At 32.6% G+C, this 23489-nt stretch overlaps 1 protein-coding gene across 7 annotated transcripts in view; it reads right to left on the bottom strand.

The window, feature by feature from the left end:
* PHC3 (polyhomeotic homolog 3) overlaps positions 1–23489 on the bottom strand; it is a 78028-nt gene that overhangs the window by 7416 nt on the left and 47123 nt on the right. For 6 of the 7 annotated variants that reach the window (XR_013766503.1, XM_079155774.1, XM_079155772.1 and 3 more), the window contains 6 exons: positions 19917–20070; positions 14163–14413; positions 10392–10551; positions 4947–5061; positions 2723–2855; positions 2392–2623 (listed from right to left, as the gene is read on the bottom strand). Coding sequence is in view for 6 of the 7 variants with exons in the window: in XM_079155774.1 (XP_079011900.1) it covers positions 2392–2623; positions 2723–2855; positions 4947–5061; positions 10392–10551; positions 14163–14413; positions 19917–20070 (1045 nt within the window). In the remaining variant the exon portion in view is untranslated. Of the gene's footprint in view, positions 1–2391; positions 2624–2722; positions 2856–4946; positions 5062–10391; positions 10552–14162; positions 14414–19916; positions 20071–23489 lie in introns of those variants that run through there. The other variant, XM_079155777.1, reaches the window with a different exon arrangement.

The raw sequence follows: 23489 nt of genomic DNA, 5'->3' as shown, positions 1-23489 counted from the left end.
TTATAGAGAACTTTTTAATGCATGAGAAGTTACAAGACAGCTTTTCACTGTGGTAACAGCTCTGAGAGGTATGTGTACTTCATTTAAGTACGAACCGTCCCAACAGGATGGTTACAAAATAATATACAAAAAGAACTGAAAACCTTAGCCATAAAATAGAGATGCCCTGATTAGAGAGGGAAGGAAGTCTACCCAAACTGGAAAGAAACAAAATACAAGAGATTATGAAATTGATAAGCATGTTCATACCATGAGAAAAGCTCAGGAAGACACTACTCCAAGAAAATAAACAGTCCTGAATGAGGTAAAAGAGGCTCAGAAGGAAATTCACAAAGCCCAGAGGAGCAGAAGAAATGAAGATATAGGCATGTTCTGGTATAAGATTTACTTAAGCTACAGGTATTATTCCGAGAAAAACTTTGAGAAAGGTGAGATAACTGATCACAGAAATAAGCTGCTTATCTGGCCTGTCAAAGAGGTTGGGAAATACTCCCATTTTATCAGTAAAGGAAAAGAATTATACTGAGTAGACTCTAAAACAGCACCAAGTAATTCTAAATTATAAAGCAGTTTCTTTTTAATGATAAGTAGTATTCTCTAAAGAACTCAGAACAAAATTTTCTGGATGAACTCAATAAGACAAGCACCCCAAGTTTAGCAATAAGTTGAAATTTTATTTTTAACCTCAAAAGAAGCAAGTATGGAACACAAAAAGTTGGCCTTTGTTCTAATAAAGCAGCCAGTAGTAGCAATAGAACAAACGGGTGCTGTGAAAATTAGCCCAAAAGCCCCCACATTAAGTGATAAAAGAATCAGCAATAGGTATTATTTGTTAATTATTTGGGCAATTAATTTCCTCAGGATATATACCAACTCTCCTCTCTAAAGGGAAAGGAGTATTTCTCCCAAGTGAGAAAAGAGAGTCATAAATAGATCACACGCCCCCACTTGGAAAGACTAAGACTACTGAAGATGATAGAATTAAAGTGCAATCCCAGATGATTGGTACAGATTCCAATGTTAATTCCCAAGATAGCTATAATGGTCCCAAAACTAAAATTTGCTTATTAAATACTAAACCACAACCAATGAAGATTCACTGTCCTCGAGTAGGTTTAAAGCAGGTTCTAAACCCACATGGTGGGCAATTAACTCAGACCTTAGTTTTCTTAGGCATATGCTTAAAAATCTTCATGTGAAAAAAATGTACCTCCTAAAGGTATAAATTTTAAAACAATTCCATCTTTCTATAAAAGTGACTATATCTTATTTTAGCACTTATCAAAGTATTTATAAAAGATATATTTAATAAAACTTCAGAGAGTTCTATATATATAAGTTAAAATGGGCAGCAGTTTTTAAAATTAATATTTCTGAACATTTTCTTGCCTACCACATTAGCTCTAAGTAGTCTTCTGTGACTGGTCACCTTTACAGAAAGACAGCAATAATAGCTAAATAATTAGTTTTGTTTATAGAAGTCTGATAGATAATTTTGATGGGATATATTCTTCTGGAAAGCCTGAATCAAGAGAAATGACATGATTCATAAAACCAAAAGAAAACATATTTTTTAAAATCTCATTTACCATATCCATAAGGTCAAAGTGAATAAGATTTGCTGATTTAAAAGAAATATGTTGTCTTAACCTATATAACCAGTATGGGTCTCATAATGAGCAACAGTGCAGATGTCTCTAGTTGTCTACCCTTTGGAGAGAGTGGATATGAAAGTTATTGTTCCTTTAAAGAAAAAAAGGAGACTCAAGTTGATGGAAAGAGTATCAAATTGAGAGTTAAAATAGGAAAACATAAATAAGATTACCTTCAACATTAGAATCAGTATAACTGAATTTCAACTGTTGATGTTTGTTATTGAAAGGAATTAAAGAATGCTGCTTCCTTTAAAAGAACCAGCTTGATTTTTTAAAAAGAAACCAAAATTTTATACTTTATACATCTTGATTAGCTTTCAAAAATGTAAAAAAAAATTACTAGTCTCTCGTTTCATTTTTATAAAGGTTAATGTAGGAAATAAGATGAAACAGAATAGAAAAATAGAGTAGAAGGGAAGAAGTGTCTGATTCAATCTACTGACCTCTCGAGAGAAATCAGACTGAAGAGAAGAGAGCACCTTAATATCTTCATGGGTTGGGATGTCACAGAAGCAGGACTAGTCAGTTTTTATCGACTTGGGGGTATGAAAAACTACCCAGTTGTGCTGAGAGAATAAGCAAGAGGAAACAGATCAAACTTCAATAGCAAATGCCATTTAATTTATACATACACGCAGACTTCTCTAACCCTTTCGTGCAAAAGTATGGATGGATCTAACATCATTCTTGAGTGTTACACAAGAAAACATTAAAGCCAAAGTTGTGAATTACATACCAGGTAAAGAATGGATGAAGGCCCAGACATCATCAACTGTCCATATAGACGGCTCTGTCTGTGCAACTGGTAGCAAGTCACTGTTCTCAGGCATTTTCCTAATTCTTACTTCTCGAAGCTCACGTTCTCTCTCCCGCTCACTCTGCCTACGCAAACGAGTTGTCATAGCAGATGGTACAGAATCTTCATGAGAAGCCAAATCTTCTTCTGCAGATGGATAAGTAATTGGAAGCTGGAAAATGTAGTACAAGTAAAATACAGCATTGTATTTTGCATTTTCCTTGCCATTTCTGAAAAGGGTATTGTACATTGAAGCAAGATTTCTACATACCTGCCTAAGGATATGTTCTCTTGTTGACCCATCAGGGCCACTTGGACGACGACCACGATGCCCAAGACTTTGATTATCAGGTTTACGATTCCAACGACTAAGTGCAAATTTTTTAGAACAGCTAACATTGTACCTAAGAAATTCAAGTGAGAAAAAATATTAAATGATGATACTGAGACACTCCATTTAGTGTTTAATTATGACTTTAAAGAGAAATTATGAATTAGGAAGTACCATATTCTTCCTTAAGGAACATAATACCTCATAAAGTAAAATCCATATACCCATATAATTCAATGGATTTATTTATGCTAGAGGTAAAAAAAAATGGTCTTTGTGTATTTATAATACATCTCAACATAACACTGGATACCTCTAAAAAAGGTACTGATTATAGCATAATAGTGAGAAACTTTCTGTAAAATACAGAGCACAACTAATTTTCATAGTAACAAAAAAATTCAAAGTTCCAGGAGAAAAATTTTGTGGTAAATATTTAGAATTTATTCAAACTGGTATTTTCCCAAGTAATAATTTCTGAAGAGAGATTAATAAAATGATATTGATGTAGTAGGGAAAAGATCTCAAGCAGTTAGAAGATTTTTTTAAATATTACAAAAATCAAAGAGTAAAAATGTAAAGTTGATATTTCAAAGTTACAATAAATTCATTGCTCTCACTATTCAGGAAATTCTGAAGGACATTCTTAATTCTTTAAAATTGGTTTAAAGATGATTTTCTTTTATGTCAACAGACTGCCTAATTTAATATTTTTGAACACAGATCTTTAAAAGGCATGATGAAGAGTCTTTTAGGGCTGGGGTTGTGGTTCAGTGGGAAAGCGCTTGCCTAGCATGTGTGAGGCACTGGGTTTGGTCCTCAGCACCACATAAAAATAAATGATTATTTAAAAAAAAGAGTCTTATACCGTCTAGTAGATCTCAAAGTCCTACAACAAAGACTGGTAAACTTTTCCTATAAAGGGTCATAGGTTTTATGGCTATCCAAGTGTCTGACAACAGCTGCTCATTCCTGTCACTGTACTGTGAAAGCAGCTACAGAGACTACTGAATGAGCATGGCTGTGTTCCAATAAAACTTTTCAAACACTGAAGTTTGAATTCCACTTATCATGAAATATTCTTTTGATTTAGCTTCCAACTATCTAAAACTCTAAAAACCATCCTTAGCTCAGGGGCCACACAAAATATAAGCAGCAGGAAGGATTTGTCCTGGGTGAGTTTGCCAATTCACCCCTAGAAAGAATAAAAGGAAATTATCAAAGAAACAGATTTCTGAAAAACTTTGTATATTATGGTATATGCGAAAAGAATTTAAGTTAAAACATAAGTTCAATATAATTTTATTGCAAATCTATCAATATTAAAGACTATCTAAGTAACAGATTGCCAATTGAAATAACCCATTTTTGGAGGAAACAAGTAATAAGAGTTTTACTATGTATATTTTGGTGGCACCAATACAAAATAAAATACTGAAGCAAGAAATTCACTGGATGTATATAAATTAAGATCTTAAATTCTTTTAGAGAATTTAAGAGAATTACTTTTTGAACAGAGAATTTTGAAATAACCAACCTGTGTATACTCTTCAACTTTAGTGGTAAATATCAGAGTGGGTTCTGATAATACTACCCTTAGGAGTTACAAGTTTAATGAAGAGACTTAACTTTTTTTTTGCTATTAATACTCTTTATCTAATAATTACTACTGAAAATATTAATTTAGCAAAGATATTGGGCTGTATAATGTTAACAATGTGGAAAACTTATCTATTGCTATTTCATAACAAATCTAAAATATGTAGGATATGATTCAAACAAATGAAAACACTTTAAAACAAAGTAAATCCAAATATTTCAATACCAGTAAAAGAGCAGATGATAAAAACTGTTTCAATTATCTGAAGGACTGGCATTCTACAATATCCTGATCATTTCATAGGAGAGAGTCTTTTAAGGGTATTCTTACCACCATAATACTGCTACTTCAATATTAGACTGCACTGTAAAACTGATTCTAAGTGTTATGAATAGGTAATTTCCACAGAGCATAACTAAGTAAGTATCAAGGTAGCTCCATATATTGCCTACATATTCCTCTGTACTGCAGTATCTGGGTTAAATAATTCAAGGGTTTTTTTTGTTTTTGTTTTTTCAGTGGTTGTTGGCTTGTCCTTTAGGAAATTCAAGAGTATAGAAATACCTTTTGGCACATGACATAGTGCAGAATCTTTTTGACCGCAAAAATTCATTAGCATATCCCATTTTCCCACAGAATTCACACTTGAGCAACTCACTGTCCATTTCTTCTAATGTCTCTAAAAAAAATAAAATGAAGGAAACAAAGGAAAGAAGTTCCAAAAAGTTAATTGTAGCTTATATTTTTAGCCTGTATATGGGTTAGATACTGCTACCAGACCAAAGGTCCATCACTTTTCAGTTCAGTCACTCTGGCAAGGCCAAAGCCTTTAAAAACAGCCACCTCTATTAATTCCCTCTTACTTCTACATAAAAATCATATGGAGTTTTTTTCTATATAAATGAGAATAACATTTTTAAAGGTTCATTTTGCTAAGATTCAGCATGCCTAAAATACACAAACTTTATATAAACACTATGAGAAACAAAGATGAGTAAGACATAATCACTACCCTCCCAAAGAACACTTTCAAAAAACAGAGTGAGATATGAATTTTGAAAAATTGTGCTGTGGAAATATATAGCAGAGAAGCCTTAATTCTAACTTAAAAGTATGAGGATGACTTCGTAATTGTGCAACTTCGATATGTCTGATATTAGAAGAGTATGTAAAAATAATTAATTCTAAAAGAGCTGCTAGAATATATAATAGAACATATAAAGATGAATATATCTAATTGTAAAACAGTTCCTATAAGTTACATTGTATTCAACAAAAAATAATTTAGATTAAGCCTTTAAAAAAAATCACAAATAGTTTCCTAATTTGTCAACTGCTGGTACTTTTTTCATCATTCTTCCCATTAAATTTAAATGTCTTCCTTCTACCCCTACATCTCCGTTAGGCCATAGGACAGGACCCACAGAACCTTCCAAACTATAACCATCAAATACTCAGAGGCAGTCACCTATAAGCAAACAACTTAATCTTCATGACCCAGTTTTCTCATTTGTAAAATGGGGTTTATAATATCTTTCCCAAAGAATTGAAGTAACAATTAAATGAGTGCCCAAAAGGCAGCAGTCATGAAAAACGTGACTGTTCCATTTCCTATTTTTCACCTAAGAATGAAAAGTAATAGGATATAAAAGTGCTCAAGAAATACTTCACTGAAATGTTAAATTTGTAAATTTACCATATTTTGCCAATTTCTTGAATCATAATTCCCATGCTGTCATATGAAACATGCAATAAAAAGCACTCTAAATCTTACAGCTATGAGCTCTATATGTACTCTTACTATATTACTTAATTCTAACTCAAAGTATGAGGATGACTTCGTAATTGTGCAATTTTGATATCTGATATTAGAAGAGTATATAAAAAATAATTAACTCTAAAAGAGCTGCTACAATATATGATAGAACATATAAAGATGAATATATCTCTATATTACTCTAATAAAAACTTGTCAAGATGAAATCAGGACTCTAAAAATGTAAACATGTCAGGGACTCTAAAAATGCAGCCACTCGCATTATCCCAGTTTAAGGTAGTAAGAAAAACATACTGTGAAATAATATTTGACACCATGGGACTCCAAATATATTATCCTGACTATTGAAATGGTGAGTTAAAAAGTTGTCTGTCCATCCATCCTTTCTTTCTTTCTCCCCCCACCTTCCTTCCTTTCTGGATCAAACCTAGGGTTCTCCTGCATGCTAAGTAAGCACTCTAACACCAAGCTACACCCCTAGCCCCCAAGTGACTATTTTAAGGAAATTTTTAGGACTACCTTCATAAACAGAAGTCACCAATTTAGTTGCAATGAGGAAGAAATAGTCTCAACACAATTAAAAAAAAAATTGTTCCTTCCAATTACTTAGGGATGATTTTGATACAGTTATGACCCACTCAGAACTTCTTATTAACACATTCCTGGGACATAATATCATAACTCCCAAATATGTTATATTTGTCATGCTTATAATAATCTCATCTGAATTTGAAAAGCCTATAACAGAGACGGAACCTCTCACTCAACCACTACACTACTGATAGAACCCTAGAGTCCATTTCTCCAGTTGTTACAAGATGAGGCTACAGTTAAACCTGTGCTTCAAAGTTGTTGTTAATATTAACAAAACAATATATAATACCTGATAACAGGTTAGAATACCTTGTAAAGAACAAGAAACTGTTTTTGCTGGTTATAGAAGGGAGATACCAAACAGATATGGCTTAAGGTTAACAGCCTAACAAAAGTGGAACATCAGTTTTATTCCTCATATAGAAGTGAGGAACATTAATAGTTCAAAATTTTCTATTCTACTGCTGGTCAGATTTTTTAACAAATATGGCTTCTTTTTCACATTTGTGAATAGAAAAATTACAGAACCTACTGAATTTTTAAAAACTATTGATTTAACTAATAAATATGGGATTCTATATAAGAAATACCTGATAATTGTCCAGCATTCATTCTTCATTTTTTCCACAGAAACAAAACCCTAGAACTTGGCTATCCAGGATAAAAAATAGTTTCTACCTACATATTGCTGATTTCTGACCACTGGGATATTGGTAGAAACAAATTCCAGATGATGTCCTTTCCCCAATCTCACTGGTTAGAACGTGATGGTGAAAATCAGCCTCGGGGAAATTAGAGTAACATTCTAGGGATGGCACAGACATAAGACACTGGAGTTAGAGTACCTACCGTCATCAAGTTTCTGGATTGCTGACCTCTGGATTATGTCAGTGAAAACCTAACCTTCTATTCATCAACCTACTTTCTATTCATCTATTCTATTTTTCTGGGTCTCTACTGGAGTGGCCAAACCTATAACCTAAATAATTCAAGTTCCCAATTCCTTTGTGAGGAACCCCTGAGGTTCAGCAGCAAAGAGAAACAATGATATGGAAACCATGTTGTATTACCAAAAACAACAGATATTTTGATAAATCTGGCTGGAGAATCTGGCAAGAAAACCAATCTGAATAAAACCAGTTTACCCTTAAAAAAAGAATAATCCTTACCATAATAAATTTTTTTCATAATGAAACCATATACATTACTAAAACCAAAGCAACTAAATAAATGACCTCACCATTACAACCTATAAGATCTCCAATAAACATCTGAGTACAAAGTAACATAAACACTGAAATTATAAAATTACCTTAAGAAATTAAGCTTCTAAATATATCCTTTGGATGGCTAGCCATTTCCAAAAATACTCTTTTGTTCATGTCACCTGCTTTAAAAATCTTCACCATCCTCTCAACAGGATAATTCCTAACTGCTCTGCCCAAGCTACTCTAGAGTGTGACTCTGCCAGTTTTACCTCCCACTACTCTAATCCACCTCTCTACTCTTTACTGCATTTCCCAAAGTTACATGACCCTTACACATCTTTTGTGCTTTTATTCATGATTTCCTAAACTGAACTGTTCTTCCTATTTAAATCTATGCTTTTTAAAAATCCAAGATGCAGGTCAACTCTCACCTCTGAAAGAAACTCACCAAACCAGAAATAATCTCAACCAGTTCTAAATTCTTACTGTTAATTGAAAACTTAACATTTGTTGCTCCTTATTTATTTTCTGTTTTGGAGATTCCCTAATTCCAAACTAAATTAAAAGCTTCTTACAGGAAAGAAAGGTATGTTTTACATACATACATATATACACACACACACACATACACACACACATATGATCCTCAGGTTCTGGGTTCTAGCATAGACATGCTGTATGCCCACTGTATTATAAACATGAGGATCGTGAAATGTACTGTGAAACTTCCTAGGCAGATACCCATGTTCTTCCTATGTGTGTACACAAGGGGGCACATTAGAAACATTTTAGCCTAGAACTTTCATTTTTTTACTTATAGTAAGAGAAAAATACCCACACATCCATCTTTTACTATGTTCCATCTCAAATTAGAAATGTCCTCAGATAAAACAGTATATATAACTAAAAACAAAAGTATTTGAGAATTAAAAGAAATTTAATTTGTTAACAACAAAAAGCACAACATAGACCCTGTTTGGATCCTGATTTGAACCAAATAATTATAAAAGGGAACTCTGGGCATGGACCAGGCATCAGATGACCCCTTAGAATTAGAACTATTGTTATGTGTGATATGGCATTATAGTTATATAAGAAAAGGCATACTTTTTTAGAGATGCACACTGACAGATGTACCAGTGAAATAAAATAAAGACTGGTTTTCTTTAAAACAAGAAGGAACGAACGAACGAATGAACAAAGGATAAGGGAAAATGGAGGGAGGGAAGGAAACAAAAATCAATACATGATGCTCCTGTTGAAACTGGGTCATAATGTTGAGTTGAATTAATCAAATTAAACTTAATAGAGGTAAGCAGTAAAAAATCAAATTTTATACTAATATTATAATCTTTGTTATTCCCCCAAGAAACAAAACCATGTGAAATACATTGCACCAATTTACAAAGTATCAATAAAGACAAAGGTGCTGTCCTTTTAATAATTAAAAAAAGGGCATTTGCTTACCAGTATGTTACTTTGCTTAATTTAGCAATGCACGTGCACACGGTATATTAGTATAGTCTCAATAAATATTTCAAAATGACTAAATTAATTTGATGAAATATATGAATACATTGACAGTAATTACTTAGTTGTAGATGTTAATTCCCTATGGTACAGCTCTGACTATACTAAATGCTATTACAGTTAAGTGAACTATAGCAATTGTAGGCCATGATCAGAATCAATCAGACACAGTCTCATGAAGATGTTCCTACAGAATATAGTGCAACTTTTTTTAATCAGACCTTCAGAATCTCATTAAAAAAAAAAATAGTACAAGCATTTGCTGATTTTAAATAGCAAACTCAAGGAACAAAATATAACATTTTTGTATTTATGTGTATGTGTTTTCCTTCAGTCATTTTGAATATTAGTTCGACATATGGAATATTCATTATTGGAGTAAAGTCTATTTTAAAAGATTCTTTGACAGTATGGAGGTTTAGTGATATTTTTATCTCTGAACAAATGTAATCCCCTCTTGATTGAAGACTATATCCATAATGTACCACCTGGTATCACCCATCAGAATATGGAAAGTCTAAAGCCAAACAACCCAGAAGCTCTAAATTTTTTAAGCAAATTCAGTAAAATGGTATTTGTTACTTAATTTTCCTTTAAAAAGAAAAATTAGTCGCTTTGATACAAAATGTTTAATTATTTTCTCTTCTATATGATAAAACTTTTCCCACACACAGTCCTTCAAATGTCACACAAATTGTACAAATTAACACCCAATTTGCTATTTTAGTTATCTGTCACTACAAGTCTGGTTAACTTTCCAATTATTTTAGTCAAATAATGTACTGCATGAGAATAAAAGTGCAAATTTTTAAGTAAAAATCTATGAAGAGTAAAAATCCATGTCCTGTTTCAAGCAGAAGTCAGTTAAATTAAAGGGTATTTTAAGTGAAATCCACACACCTTCAGCAATCATGTCTTCCATCTCTGTGTCTGAAGAATTATCTGCATGCTTTGTATTATTCTGTAGCTCTGGCTGAACACAAACAGAATTTATCACCTGATTATCCAAAAGAGGCCTTTTTTTCACAGGTTGTTCTATTAGCAAGGATGAACGGCTCACCTTTATAAAGGAAAGAGAATAAAGTGAAATAATCTCTGAAATATATCCAAAAATAATTTGGTTAAAATATCTTTTGAAATGAATATGTAATAATTTACTTGTTTATTGATAGGCTCTATTCATTTAGTGATTTTCCACTAAAGATTAAGGAGTCCTTTTTTTTTTTTTTTTTTTTTTTTGTGGGAGAGTGTTGAGGGAGAACCAGGGATTAAACTCAGGGGCACTCAACCACTGAGCCACATCCCCAACCCTATTTTGTATTTTATTTAGAGACAGAGTCTTACTGAGTTGCTTAGCACCTTGCTTTTGCTGACGCAGGTTTTGAACTTGGGATCCTTCTGCCTCAGCCTCCCGAGCTGCTGGAATTACAGGCATGCAGAGTCTTAACACAAACACCTTATTTCTAGTTATCAGCAGAATGGAATACTTCAAAGTCTTTGTCAAATGGAGACTTGTGCCTCAGTTTAGGCAAGTAGTTAATTTAGTAATTCCTGATATTCAGAATTAATACAAACATAATGCAGATTATCCTACATTATGAATGTTTCAGTACTTCTGCCCAACACTGAAAAACAAGGCTATAACTATCAGTACATGTAGGAGTTGGGTGAGTTTCCTTTGTTGTTTTTGTTTTGTGGTGCTAGGAATTGAACCCAGGGCCTTGAGGTTGCTAGGCAAGAGCTTTTATTTTAACTTTAAAAAATATTAGTCAAGTAAACAATTACCTCTCAAAATTCTATGTGGTGACTAATCTTTTTCCTTCAGAAACTTTAGTGTTTTCCATATGAATGCAACACAAATAAAAAATGAGAAATATATTTTTTAAGTGCTGGGGATCAAAGCCAGGGCCTCCCACATGCTTAGGCAGGCACTCTACTAATGAACTACACCCCCAGTCCATACTGTGTATATTTTAAAGATAAGGAAACTCTTGTTAAAAGGACTTAGGTTATTGCTTTACAAAAGCAAAATCAGGTCTAGAACTCAAGTCTCCTAATTCCTAGTGGGTCAGCAACCTAACCCACTGTAATCACAAAATAAAAGGAAAACCCTCAAACATGTTAACATTAATATCAACAACAAAATATTCATAATGTTTAGTATATTCGATTATCATGAATATTCATTTTAGAAATATTTCCAAGGCTAGGGAGATAGCTCAGTTGGTAGTGCTTGCCTCATGAGCACAAGGCCCTGGGTTCAATCCCCAGCACCGCAAAAAAAAAAAAAAAAAAAAAAAAATACAGAAATATTTCCAGAAGAAATAATAAAAAAAAAAAAAAATTACTGATTCTCTAGGTAAGCCTGCAGCTAAAAAGAGGATGATCAAATGCCAGGTGTGGTGGCACACAAACCTGTAATCCCAGAGGCTTGGGAGGCTGACACAGAAGGATCCCAAGTTCAAAGCCACCCTCAGCAAAAGCAAGGTGTTAAGCAACTGAGTGAGACCCTGTCTCTAAATAAAATATAAAATAGGGCTAGGGGCAGGGGATGTGGCTCAGTGGTTGAGTGCCCCCAGTACCAAAAAAAAAAAAAAAAAAAAAAAAAAAAAAAAGAGGATGATTAGAATATCTTTCTGGTTGAATCTTCAGTATCTGCTACACATGGGGAACCATAGCTTAACGAAAATTTCTAAAATTAACTGGAGTACAATCAGCATTTTAAATAAAACAGATTGTTAAAATTTTGTTACTAAATATGCCTCAAAAAATTTATAGAAGTTATTTGGGGGGAGAGGACTAATACTCAATGCTACCAAAACCATATACTTTTGGCAGATGAATAAATTTAATCTTTCCATAAAAAAATTTGACAGTATTTATCAGGTCATTTGGCTATGTAGTCTGATGAAATAATCCTACTTTTAGGAATTCAGGCTAAGAAAATTACTTAAAGGAGGGCAACAGTTTATATAAAAGGCATTTCTTTCAGAATTTCTTCTGTGTGGTGGGGGAGCTTAAGCCCAGGGCCGAACACATGCTAAAAGCATGCACACAACCTATACCTTTGGCCTCATATAACTATTTCAACAGTGAAAAAATTAAAACAATCCAACAATGATGGCGGGATTACATAAATTATGATTGTCCATAAAGTGAATTATGAAACATTTCAAAATGTTTCCAAAGTACTATTAATGATATGGAAAGGAAACCCAGCATGGTGGCACACACCTGTAATCCCAGCAACTCTGGATGCTGAGGCAAGGAGGATGGCAAGTTTGAGACCAGCCTCAGCAATTTAGTAAGGCCCTGTCTCAAAATAACAATAAAAAGGTCTAGGAATGTAGTTCAGTGGTAAAAATGTCCCTGGGTTCAATCCCCAGTATCAAAAAAAGTTAAAAAAAATTTTTTTTAAAGATGTGGAATGACAAATGCTCAAATTTATGAAGTGAAAGTAGAACTATATATGTAATAATAACAATCCTGATTATATGAACATATACCACACACTGTGGTATTACTTGGGATTATTTGTCTTACATTTCCCAATTTTTCATATTTTTCATTTAGAATATATACATTGTTTTTGTAATCTGGGAAAAAAAAAAGAGTTCTGTCATTAGAGATAACAAATAATAATTGTTATGGCTATTAAGTGTCAGACACTACACAGAATAATGTATGCATACTTAATCATCTCCATCTGCCAGACAAGCAAAATGAAGATCAGAAAGGTTCAATGACTTGACAAAATCATAGTCAGTATGTAGCACAGACAGGATCCAAACAAACATTTTTAGTTACACATATGGTTTTGTTTAAGTAAGGAGAAAAGACCATTCCTCCATCCACTGTACCAACATTTTTATAAGAAATCCAAGTTCAACACATAGACACACATGCACAAAACTGAACACAAAGGTGATTATCAAAATAGGAGATGTTCACCCATGAATCTGAAAATTCAGATGATTCAAAGGTCTTCAAGAGAAGTAGTTCATGTTTTTACATGTCTACTTGTCTTTATTTTCTAAGGAAAAACATTTATCTCTAGATATTGTCATATAAATTACATGTAGCTACAGCGAGTCTCAAATTGTAAAACTCATAGTGATAGAGTACCTTAATTATGAGGTGAACATTTTAAAAATCTGATTAAAGGCTGAAATTTAAGAATAAGACAACTTTGGTAATCATAAATGATAAGTTGGTAAACTTCAAGTGTTAAGACACCAAGAAGATAATATTTTCTATATTTAAGTTAAAGCTCACCAAAAAATTACATACATGAAAATACCATTATTGAATAATGTACCAGGTGCCGTTTCAATTCCCTCAAAAAGAAAAAATGAAAAGGCTTATTTCATTGAAGTAAACTTCCAACTACCTTTCTTTAAAAATTTCAGAATGCCTTATACTCTGAAATATTTTCATTTTTTCCTTGCTTTAAACATCTAAATGGCTAGCATAAAATTGTAGAAATATATTTGGAAGTTATATATATATATGTAAAGCAGGTAGAGTGTTAAATTCCAGATAAAATTCAACTTTTTTTAAAATAAAATTACCAGCTTTTTCTTATAGAACAGATAATATAAAAGTTTTAAAAATAAGGGTATATGAATAATAGTAATTTTTTAAAAACCCACAAATATGCTTGCTACTTACAGGAAATGGCTCTAATCCCTCCTGAATCACAAAGCCTTCAATAACATGAGTCAAGATCTGTGGTTTAACAATAGCCTGCGGAGGCTTGTTTTCTGTGTTGGGAATGCTACTAGGCATAGCTGTACTATTACTCCTTGTGGTAGCAGCTGGAAGTAAGAGTGGAGGTGGAGGAATAGAAACATGTGAAGGATCTGATGGTGATTTAATTACTGAAGCACTGACTGATGCCACAGCAGGTAATTCCACTTCCTCTGGAAAAAAAATATATATATTTTTTGATTTTACAGCATTTGTCATGCAAACATTAAAAAAGCATTAAAAAATAAACACTAATGATGATAATATTCAATGTTATTTCAGAAACTGTTCTAAGAACTTTGTATTTACTACTCTTAATCTGCACAGTAATCTGTATGAAGTAGAAATACTTTTATCCCCATTTTATAGAAGAAGGCAACTGTGTTCAAAATACAACAAACAGCTTAAAAAAAAAAAAAAAAAAAAAAAAAAAACAACAAAAAAACTATGTCCTGTAAGAAAGGAAATGTTTTAGAATATCAACTAAAAAAGAGTAATTACAAAAATGGTTGGTGGTTTTTTGTTTGTTTTTTAAGGTACAGAAGGTATTCAATTCCCTATGTTCCTGTTTCTGTATTCATGATGGTATCTGTAGAAAGGCAAATAAATAATTTGAAAATAAAAAAGGACCATGAAATCCACAGAATAAGTAGGAATTTTAATGACTCACACAGGCCATCACTTTTAACTTCAAGCAATGAGATACCTCCCTCTTCAATGGCACTATATATGTATACTATATGTGTCAATTTTGGGATGCTGCAGCACCAAGCAAATACAAAATGTTGAACTGGATCACTATGATTCTTTCCCTTCAAATTCTGAGGACTATAGTAAGATGGTCCTGACAACCTATGATGGGTACTTTATGTATGCCCATTTGGTAGCACCAGCCCTTTACTGCCCATAATAAAGTGGAAAGATGGAACCAGTGGCTATTTAAGAATATCAGTGAATAGAAAATAAAAAGGTTATGTGTGCAAAGATAATGATAGCTTCTGAGCAATTCATATGCCAGGCATGCTATGTTCAATGTCGTACATATTCTACCTCATTTGATCATTACAACTAGCCTATGGGTAGATACTATTATCATCTCCATCATATAGATGAGGAAACAAAGACACAGAGATTAAGTTACTTGCCTTAATGGCACATAGCAAATAAGCAATGGAGCTGGGATACTGATCCAGGCAGTTTGGTTCTAGACATCTTGCTTTTAACTGCTGTTAACTCTCCACCGTTAGTTTGAAAAGAACTGAAACTAACTATCAAGGTACTCAAAATATAGCCCAGTTAGGTAGAGTAGAAGAAAAAATGGAATCCACAAAGAATAGAAAACTCAGCTAATAGAATATGTAGTAGGGTTAGGGGTCTACTTCAGCAATAAAGCATGCACAAGGCCCTGGGTTTGACCCTAGCAACACAAAAAAATTAAACTAATTAAATAGAGTAGTAATCGTATACATATAGTCTCAGAAATGGAAATTCAGGCTGAGAATTAGCTTAACAGTAAAGCACTTGCCTACTATGTACAAGGTCCTGGGTTGGATCCCCAGCATCACTAATTAATAGTTAATTAATTAAAATGAATAAGATAAGTAAGCAACGGAAACACTAATGGTTCACCATTAGTAACACAAACATGATTAATATCACTATGTAGCTTTTAATGGCACTATTATAGCCAAAAATTAATCTAATTCCACCAAATTTACAAAGGTAAACTATACTAGAAAGCCTATTTAAAGTCACACAATCTATAAAGAACTAAAAATTCAGTAAAAGATGCTAGGTTGCTAAGTTCTAGGAACACACATTACAGTTGTACATAAGTATTATCAAAGGAACTCTACAAAACTCCTATCCCATATATCCAATCTTCACACATACTTCTATAAAACAAGGAATAAAAAACACAATTCTGAAGGGGAACTATAAAATAAATCTATGGGGAACTGAAAAAAATACAATTTTAATATCCTTTATAGGTTTATGATACTTCCTAACTTTAGAAATATAAAGTAGCATGCTATAGTCTTAATGTGTATCCCAAAGTTCATGTATTGGAAACTTAGTCCTCGATGTAACACTGACAAGAGGTGGGACTAGAAAAAGGTGATTAGGGCCTGGCACAGTGGTGCACACCTGTAATCCCAGTGGCTCAGAAGACTGAGGCAGGAGGATTGAGAATTCAAAGCCAGACTCAGCTAATAAGCAATTCCGTGAGACCCTGTCTTTAAATAAAATACAAAACAGGGCTTGGGATGTGACTCAGTGGTCGAGTGACCCTGAGTTCAATCCCTGGTACCCACCCCACCAAAAAAAAGTGATTGGCCCTGAGGGCAGAGCCCTCATGATTTGATTAATGTTGTTACCTTAGAAGTGGATTTCTTATCACTAGAAAGGATTTGGTATAAAAGTAAATTTGACCTCCCTTTGCATGCATACACTTACCCATGTGATACCCTCTACTATGTTATAACACAGCCTTCATTAGATGCAGCCCCTTGATCTTAAACTTTCCAGACTCCAGAATCAAGAGGCAAATAAATTTTTGATCAATACAAATGATCAAGTTTGTGGTATTCTGTTATAGCATAACAAAATGGACTAAGACACATGGCATTAAACATAATTAAGTATAATTTGGTTTTCAGAAAGTTCTGCTTGGTATATATTCTAATTAATTTTTAGATCATATGTTTAAATCTTAGTCCTAAATTTTGTTAAAAATAGAGCTGTGGGGTTGGAATTGTAGCTCAGCGTTAGAGAGCTTGCCTAGGATGTGAGAGGCACTGGGTTCGATCCTCAGCACCATATAAAGATAAATAAATAAAGATATCATGTCCATCTAAAACTAAAAAACACAGATATTAAAAACAAAAACAAAAACAAACAGGGCTGTAAGCCAGGCACGGTGGCTCACATCTGTAATCCCAAGATTACAGGAGGTTGCGGCAGATGATCATAAGTTCAAGGCCAGCCTCCAGATCCTGTCTCAAAAAAATAAACAAATAAAATAAAATAAAAGGCTGAGGCTATAGCTCAGTGGTAAAGCACCTGGGTTCAATCCCCAGTTTAAAAAAGAAAGAAATATTGAAAGAAAGTAATAGAGCTATAAGTTACTAATACCTCTTAATTGCCAGCTTATAAAAAACTGTTAAATTAAAAACAGCTGAATGTGGTGTCACACGCCTATAATTCCAGTGACTCAGGAGACTGAGGAAAGATCACAAATTCGAGGTCAGCCTTAGCAACTTAGAGAGGCCTTTAGCAACTTGGAGAGACCCTGTCTCAAAATGAAAAATAAAAAGGGCCAGGGGTATAGCTCAGTAGTAGTAGAGCACTCTTGGGTTCAATTCCCAGTACCATCAAAACAAAAATAAAAACAAACCATGAGAAACATTGACATATTACAATAGAACAGAAACACAATTATTATACCCTTTAGATTTAAGGCAAGTATGACAGAAAACTTTAACCTTATATGACTTTGCCACTTTATAGATTTTAGCGTCTACTTAGTACTTCATTTTCTACTTAGTACTTCATTTTCTACTTAAGAGCTATGAACTTTTTCTAGCTTTTTGCATGGATACTTTTACTTTGAAACAATTTTTAAAGATTTATAAAAACTAAATCCTTTTTGAAGTCTATTTTTGCAAGTTAGTTTATCTCATTTGATGAGAATTTCTAAAAATCAACCTGTACTCCCCTATACCTGCTGCACCCGGCCCATATACAACAAAAAAGTAAAAAGGATGAAAGAAATTAAAGCAAGATTAAAATATCTACATTGTAGTCGAAATTTAGCCAAAGGGATATGCATCCACAGGATCTTAGACTATATTTCTAAGGAAAAGATGTAAAGATATTGTTTCAACATAGCAAAAAATGTTTAAATTTGGTTTCAGTACCATTAGTGGTGCTTAGTTTGTAACTAAATCACAGTCACAATGCATGTTTAATATCCAATTAAACCTACATTTTTGCTTTTTAAATAAAAACTCCAGAAAAACTGTAGCTTCAAAATGCATTTTCAGTATAAAGAAACTACATATATTTGATATTACAGACTTAAATCTATCTTTTGAGGTATTACTTTGAATAAATAAAGGAAATGATGTTAATCCATCTTACTTTATATAATTTTATTAACTAAATGTTTTCAATTTTCAGGAGGGGAAAAAGCTACAAGAAAATTGATTTTCTCTTTTTTACTTTCCAGAGATCCACATTAGTAATAAGGAAATAAAAACTTGAGAGAATGGAAGGAAAGAGGATGTGGCATAATGAAGAAAACAGAAGGGCAAAAGTTCCTTTGGTACAAAACAGGGTGAGCGTCCCATTACAGTTGGCTTCCATGCTTGCTACAGTGGTTTTTCTTACCTAAAAACAATCATGAGAGCCATGAGATATTCAACAGAATAGAATACTTATAAAAAAGCCTGAACCAAGTTTGGTATTATTTAGCTCAGAGGTCACCAAGTTTTCAGTAAAGGGCCATATGGTCTTTGCAATTACTCATCTTTGTGGATAATAGCACAAAAGCAGCCATAGGTAATAGTTGAACAAATAAGCATGACTATGCTTCACGGAACTTTATGTTCAATAAAGTTTGAATTTCAAATAATTTTCACATGACATGAATAATGATTATTTTGATTTTTTCAACTATTCAAAAATTTAAAAATCCTCCTTAGCTTGAACCATGAAAAAATAGGCAGGAGAAGAGATTTGAATGGTGAACCCCTGATTTAGATAAAAATATTCGTAATTTTTTTTTAAATGGAACGTATCCATTTTAGGATGAGACACTAGGTTGTAAGTTAAACTAATATTTCAGTAAGATACCTAAGATTCACAGGAACTTCGATATTGTGAGGAAGGATGTACAGGAGAGGTACTTGAATTCATAAGTAGCACTGAAGTAGTGAGTAAGAATTTGCTTAAGTGCAAAAATTTTTTAAATCTATGTCTCTTGTAAGAAAAGTACCATAATATTAAAGAAACTAAAAGCACTTACTCTTCTTGATCACAAACAATTGCGAGGAATATCAGATATGACTTAGAATGCTTTATGATAATTTAAAATTATCATTATTTTGCATATGAAAGTATAATTTAAATCTTTTGACAGAATTTTAATGTATTCTATGTATTTTTGGTGTGAAGGAGAAATGAACTCAGGGGCAGTTGACCACTGAGCCACATCCCCAGCCCTATTTTGTAGTTTATTTAGAGACAGGGTCTCACTGAATTGCTTAGCACCTCACTAAGTTGCTGAGGTTGGCTTTGAACTCATGATCCTCCTGCCTCAGCCTCCTGAGCCACTGGGATTACAGGAGTGCCCAGCTATTCTAATTTTTAAGATAGAAATAAATTCATGAATCTGAATAGGCATGTGAAACACATCTGTATAAACCACTGAAAATTAGATTTGCAATGCATGTTTTTCATTTGAGTAGTACTGAAAAATACATAAACTGCAAAGTCTCCCTGCTATTAAATAGTTTTCCAAGAAGGAAAATAAAATCTTTTAAAATCTTGACTATCTTTTGCTATAGCATCCACAGCAACAAATTAGTTTAATACCATCTCTAATGAAAAATACTTCTCTTTACTCACATTAACCAAATAGAAAAATTCCCCTATATGTTGGCATTTTCTCACCTAACAAAGGATGTTCAGAAGTCAGATCTTCTCCTCTCCCCACAGTTATAGCTGCTGGAGACAATGTGGGCGGTGGCGGGGTTCTATCCATCCGGACACATTCATCTGACTCTTCTGGCATTTCTTCTTCACACACATCTTCTACTTGATAAACCTGCAATGACAAATCACACTGCCTTACAGTGTTTCCAAAAATACATTTAATGAGGTATTCTTAATTCTAGAAAGTTAAACTCTAAGTGTATTAAATTTTAAAACAAGTAAAAATGACTATTCTGACAAATTGAGAGGAAAATCTTATAATCATTCAAATGGAGTTTTTCATTATACTGGATAATATTTCACTGAAAGCTAGCTGTGGATCAGTTCTCTAGGCCAAAAATCACTAAATTTTCCAAAATAATGATAGTCAAAGCTAAGCGTAAAATTTTGAGAATTATAAAGTTTTTATTTCACTATAATCAAATATCAATTTCAAGAATAATAATATTGTGTCTATTAATTTCTAGTCATCATAAATCCAAGTAGGTACTCATCATTTTTAAAGGCACACTAAGTGAATTTCCAAAATAACATAATAGGTCAGGAAATGTACTGCCAGTAGGACTACATCCCAGGTTCTTTTTATCATTATGTTGTGAACTAAAGATTAAACTATGAAAACTAAGGTCCAAAAAGCTTTTAAAAGAAGTATGCAATTATATCTTTCCTTTTCTGTTCTACTGAAGAATTAATGAATCCTTAAGCTAACACCATGTATACAGAAAACACCTTTCTTTAAAACCCTCACGTGTACACATGCACACACAAACACACACACACACACACACACCCTAAGCCATTTGGATATATATTTTAGTTCTTTGATATTGTTCCATATTTCTGTTATTCAACTGTAAAGTTTATACTTAAGAGGGAACATGGAATCAAAAGATCTCTGAGAAAAAGCACTATAACTAGAAATAACTAACATTAAACTGAAGGCTGAATTTTCAAAGTGCATTTCTAGAGACTATTTTAATTGATCATCATTTGTTATTTAACATTTATGAAAGATGACAAGGATAATAAAAATAAAGCTGCAAAACAGTTCACCTCCCTCTTTTTAAATATGCTAGGCTTTTACCTAAATTTATAAAAGGATTATGAGAGTTTTAGGATTGTTTAACTAAACTGATTAACAGTCCAATAAATATTAATAATATCCCAATAAAATCAACAATGTTCACAAAATAACTGTGACATCTAATTTTGCTATTTTTAACTATTAAAAATTTTGATGATTTGAAGTATATAAAATTAAAGTGATCAAGATTACTGAATCCAGCATAAGCCATGTTTATAGAAGGTGCTATCAAGTGTCATCTATTATGAAGGTATACATAACAACAAGCAAGAGAGTTTAACAAAAATAAAAATATTCCCAAGTCTCTTTAAGTCTTTTTTAAAACTCAAAAATTACATTACTGGGCTAGGCCAGGGGTGTAGCACAATGGTTAGAGCACTTTCCTATTATGCACAAGGCCCTGGGATGGATACCAGGTATAGCAATAATAAAAATATAAAAGTATAAATATTCTGTTGTTACTGATAATTTTATATCAAGTGTAATATTCTGAATTATGATCTGAATCAGCCTCTAAGTAGGCAATGTTATTAAAGTAATCCACTTATAACCCTATATCTGGAAAACTGTCTTACCGAAATAGATTCCTTGCCTCATGTATGGTCTCAGAAGTGAAAACTGTTATTTAATGTTGTACGGTGTAACAATGGTAGCATCTGTTCATGATAACAGTAATTTTAAAAAATGATGATAATGTTCAATATAGGAAAAATAACCAGAAAGACATCTAAGGGCTAACCAAAAACAAAAAAATCCTTTTCTGGTACCTGATTAATGAGCCTGAGTGGTTGGGGAATTCATTCAGGGTAATTAGACAAGTATGGTTTTATTAACCAGTTCAATTTTATCTGGATAGCATTTTCTTGAATAGATTCTACCTTACTTCCAAAGAAAAGCTGAAACTTCACCTTAATCTTCATGCTGTCACATGTCACTCAAACATTTGCTATAATACCTTTTCAGGAATCAAAGCTTATCATACACTGAACTGATTTTTTAAAAATAATGAAAGTGTTTTAAAGGATGAAGTCGTAACACAAATAGTATTAAAAAAAAATCGAAAGAATGCTGTAAAATGATTTTCATTCTCTATAATTAAGGCTAACTATACATACTTTCTTCCAAACTCCCATGTAAAGGCAAAGTAAGTTAAAAGGTTAAAGGAAGTAGGCAAAAACAAATCTGTCACAGGTATCTGGCATGATCAGCACAAAGAAATCTAAATGCAACAACTAAAATATTGAAAACAGCAAAGTGGAGGTTTTGCTCACAAGATCATTAGGAAACTGCACATCACATTTTCTGTTTAGCTCATAACTATAACTATTCTAAAAATAACAAAGACTGCCAAACTTACCTCAATATAGTCCATTATTCCCATCTGTCTCCCTTTCCTAAATAAACTGAGGAACATTTGTTTATTAGTTCTAAATTATCTACCCTGAACATATCTCATTTATACCCAAATGTCAATTAAAAACTTTAAATCTTTTATAAATATCTTTCAAAAAACATACTGATTTCACTTTGATAATTCACTCTTATCTTTCAAAACTTCATCTTTTAAGAAATAAGTATATCTCTCTACCTTTAAATATTTGGAACCACCAAGAAACTGTAAATGGTAAAGAATGTGTTTTGATGAAAAATATAGCAATTTAATAAACAGAGCTATGTTACTCAAAGAAAGGTAAAAGGTGAGAAAAGGTAACAAGGAAACATGTACAGCAAGCATAATAACCATATTAGTGATAAGAGAAAATTATTCATTTCATAGGAAAAAACACTTGCAAAAATGAGATAAGAAACTTTTTTAAAAAAAATCTTTAAAAGGGAGGTAGGCAAGAAATCAACAAAATATAACCGTAAATATTTTCAGCTTTAATTTATTTAGTTTTTAAAGTGTTACATTTTTTATATTTCTACCCAAATATTTTCCCTTAACAAAAACAATTAGAAAAATATAAGAAATGTATAGAAGTTTTATTTTATCTTGTTAAAAACCAAACAACTAAAGTAGATAGAAAATAAAATTTAAATTAAATTTGAGTTCTCTGAAGGTACCAAATACTTCCTAAACAGTTTTTGTGATAGTACCCACTGTAAACACTTCAAAAATCCATTAAAAGAAAATAGACATAATAATTATAAACACAAACATTTCTAGCACTGTTGTTTCTGTGAAGTTCTGTTAAAAAAAGGAATAGCAAGTGAAATCCAATCTATGCTTATTAAGATCACTAAAAATGACAAGAATAAAATATCTATAAATTTGCATTTTGAAACTCCTTTCTATTCTAAGTCAATTAACTTTTAAGTGATAAAATCTCTTCAGTGAGGTCTGATACAAAACCTCCCTTTTAGGAAGATTCTTCTCCTCAGTAAGAAATTAGTTATGAGTGGGTTATGGTTGCCCAGGCTGGAAATTCCAGCTACTCAAGAGGCTA

The sequence above is a fragment of the Sciurus vulgaris genome, assembly GCF_902686455.1.
Source record: "Sciurus vulgaris genome assembly, chromosome: 10".
In the NCBI taxonomy this organism is placed as follows: Eukaryota; Metazoa; Chordata; class Mammalia; order Rodentia; family Sciuridae; genus Sciurus; species Sciurus vulgaris.
This window is presented reverse-complemented; position numbering and strand designations above follow the sequence as displayed.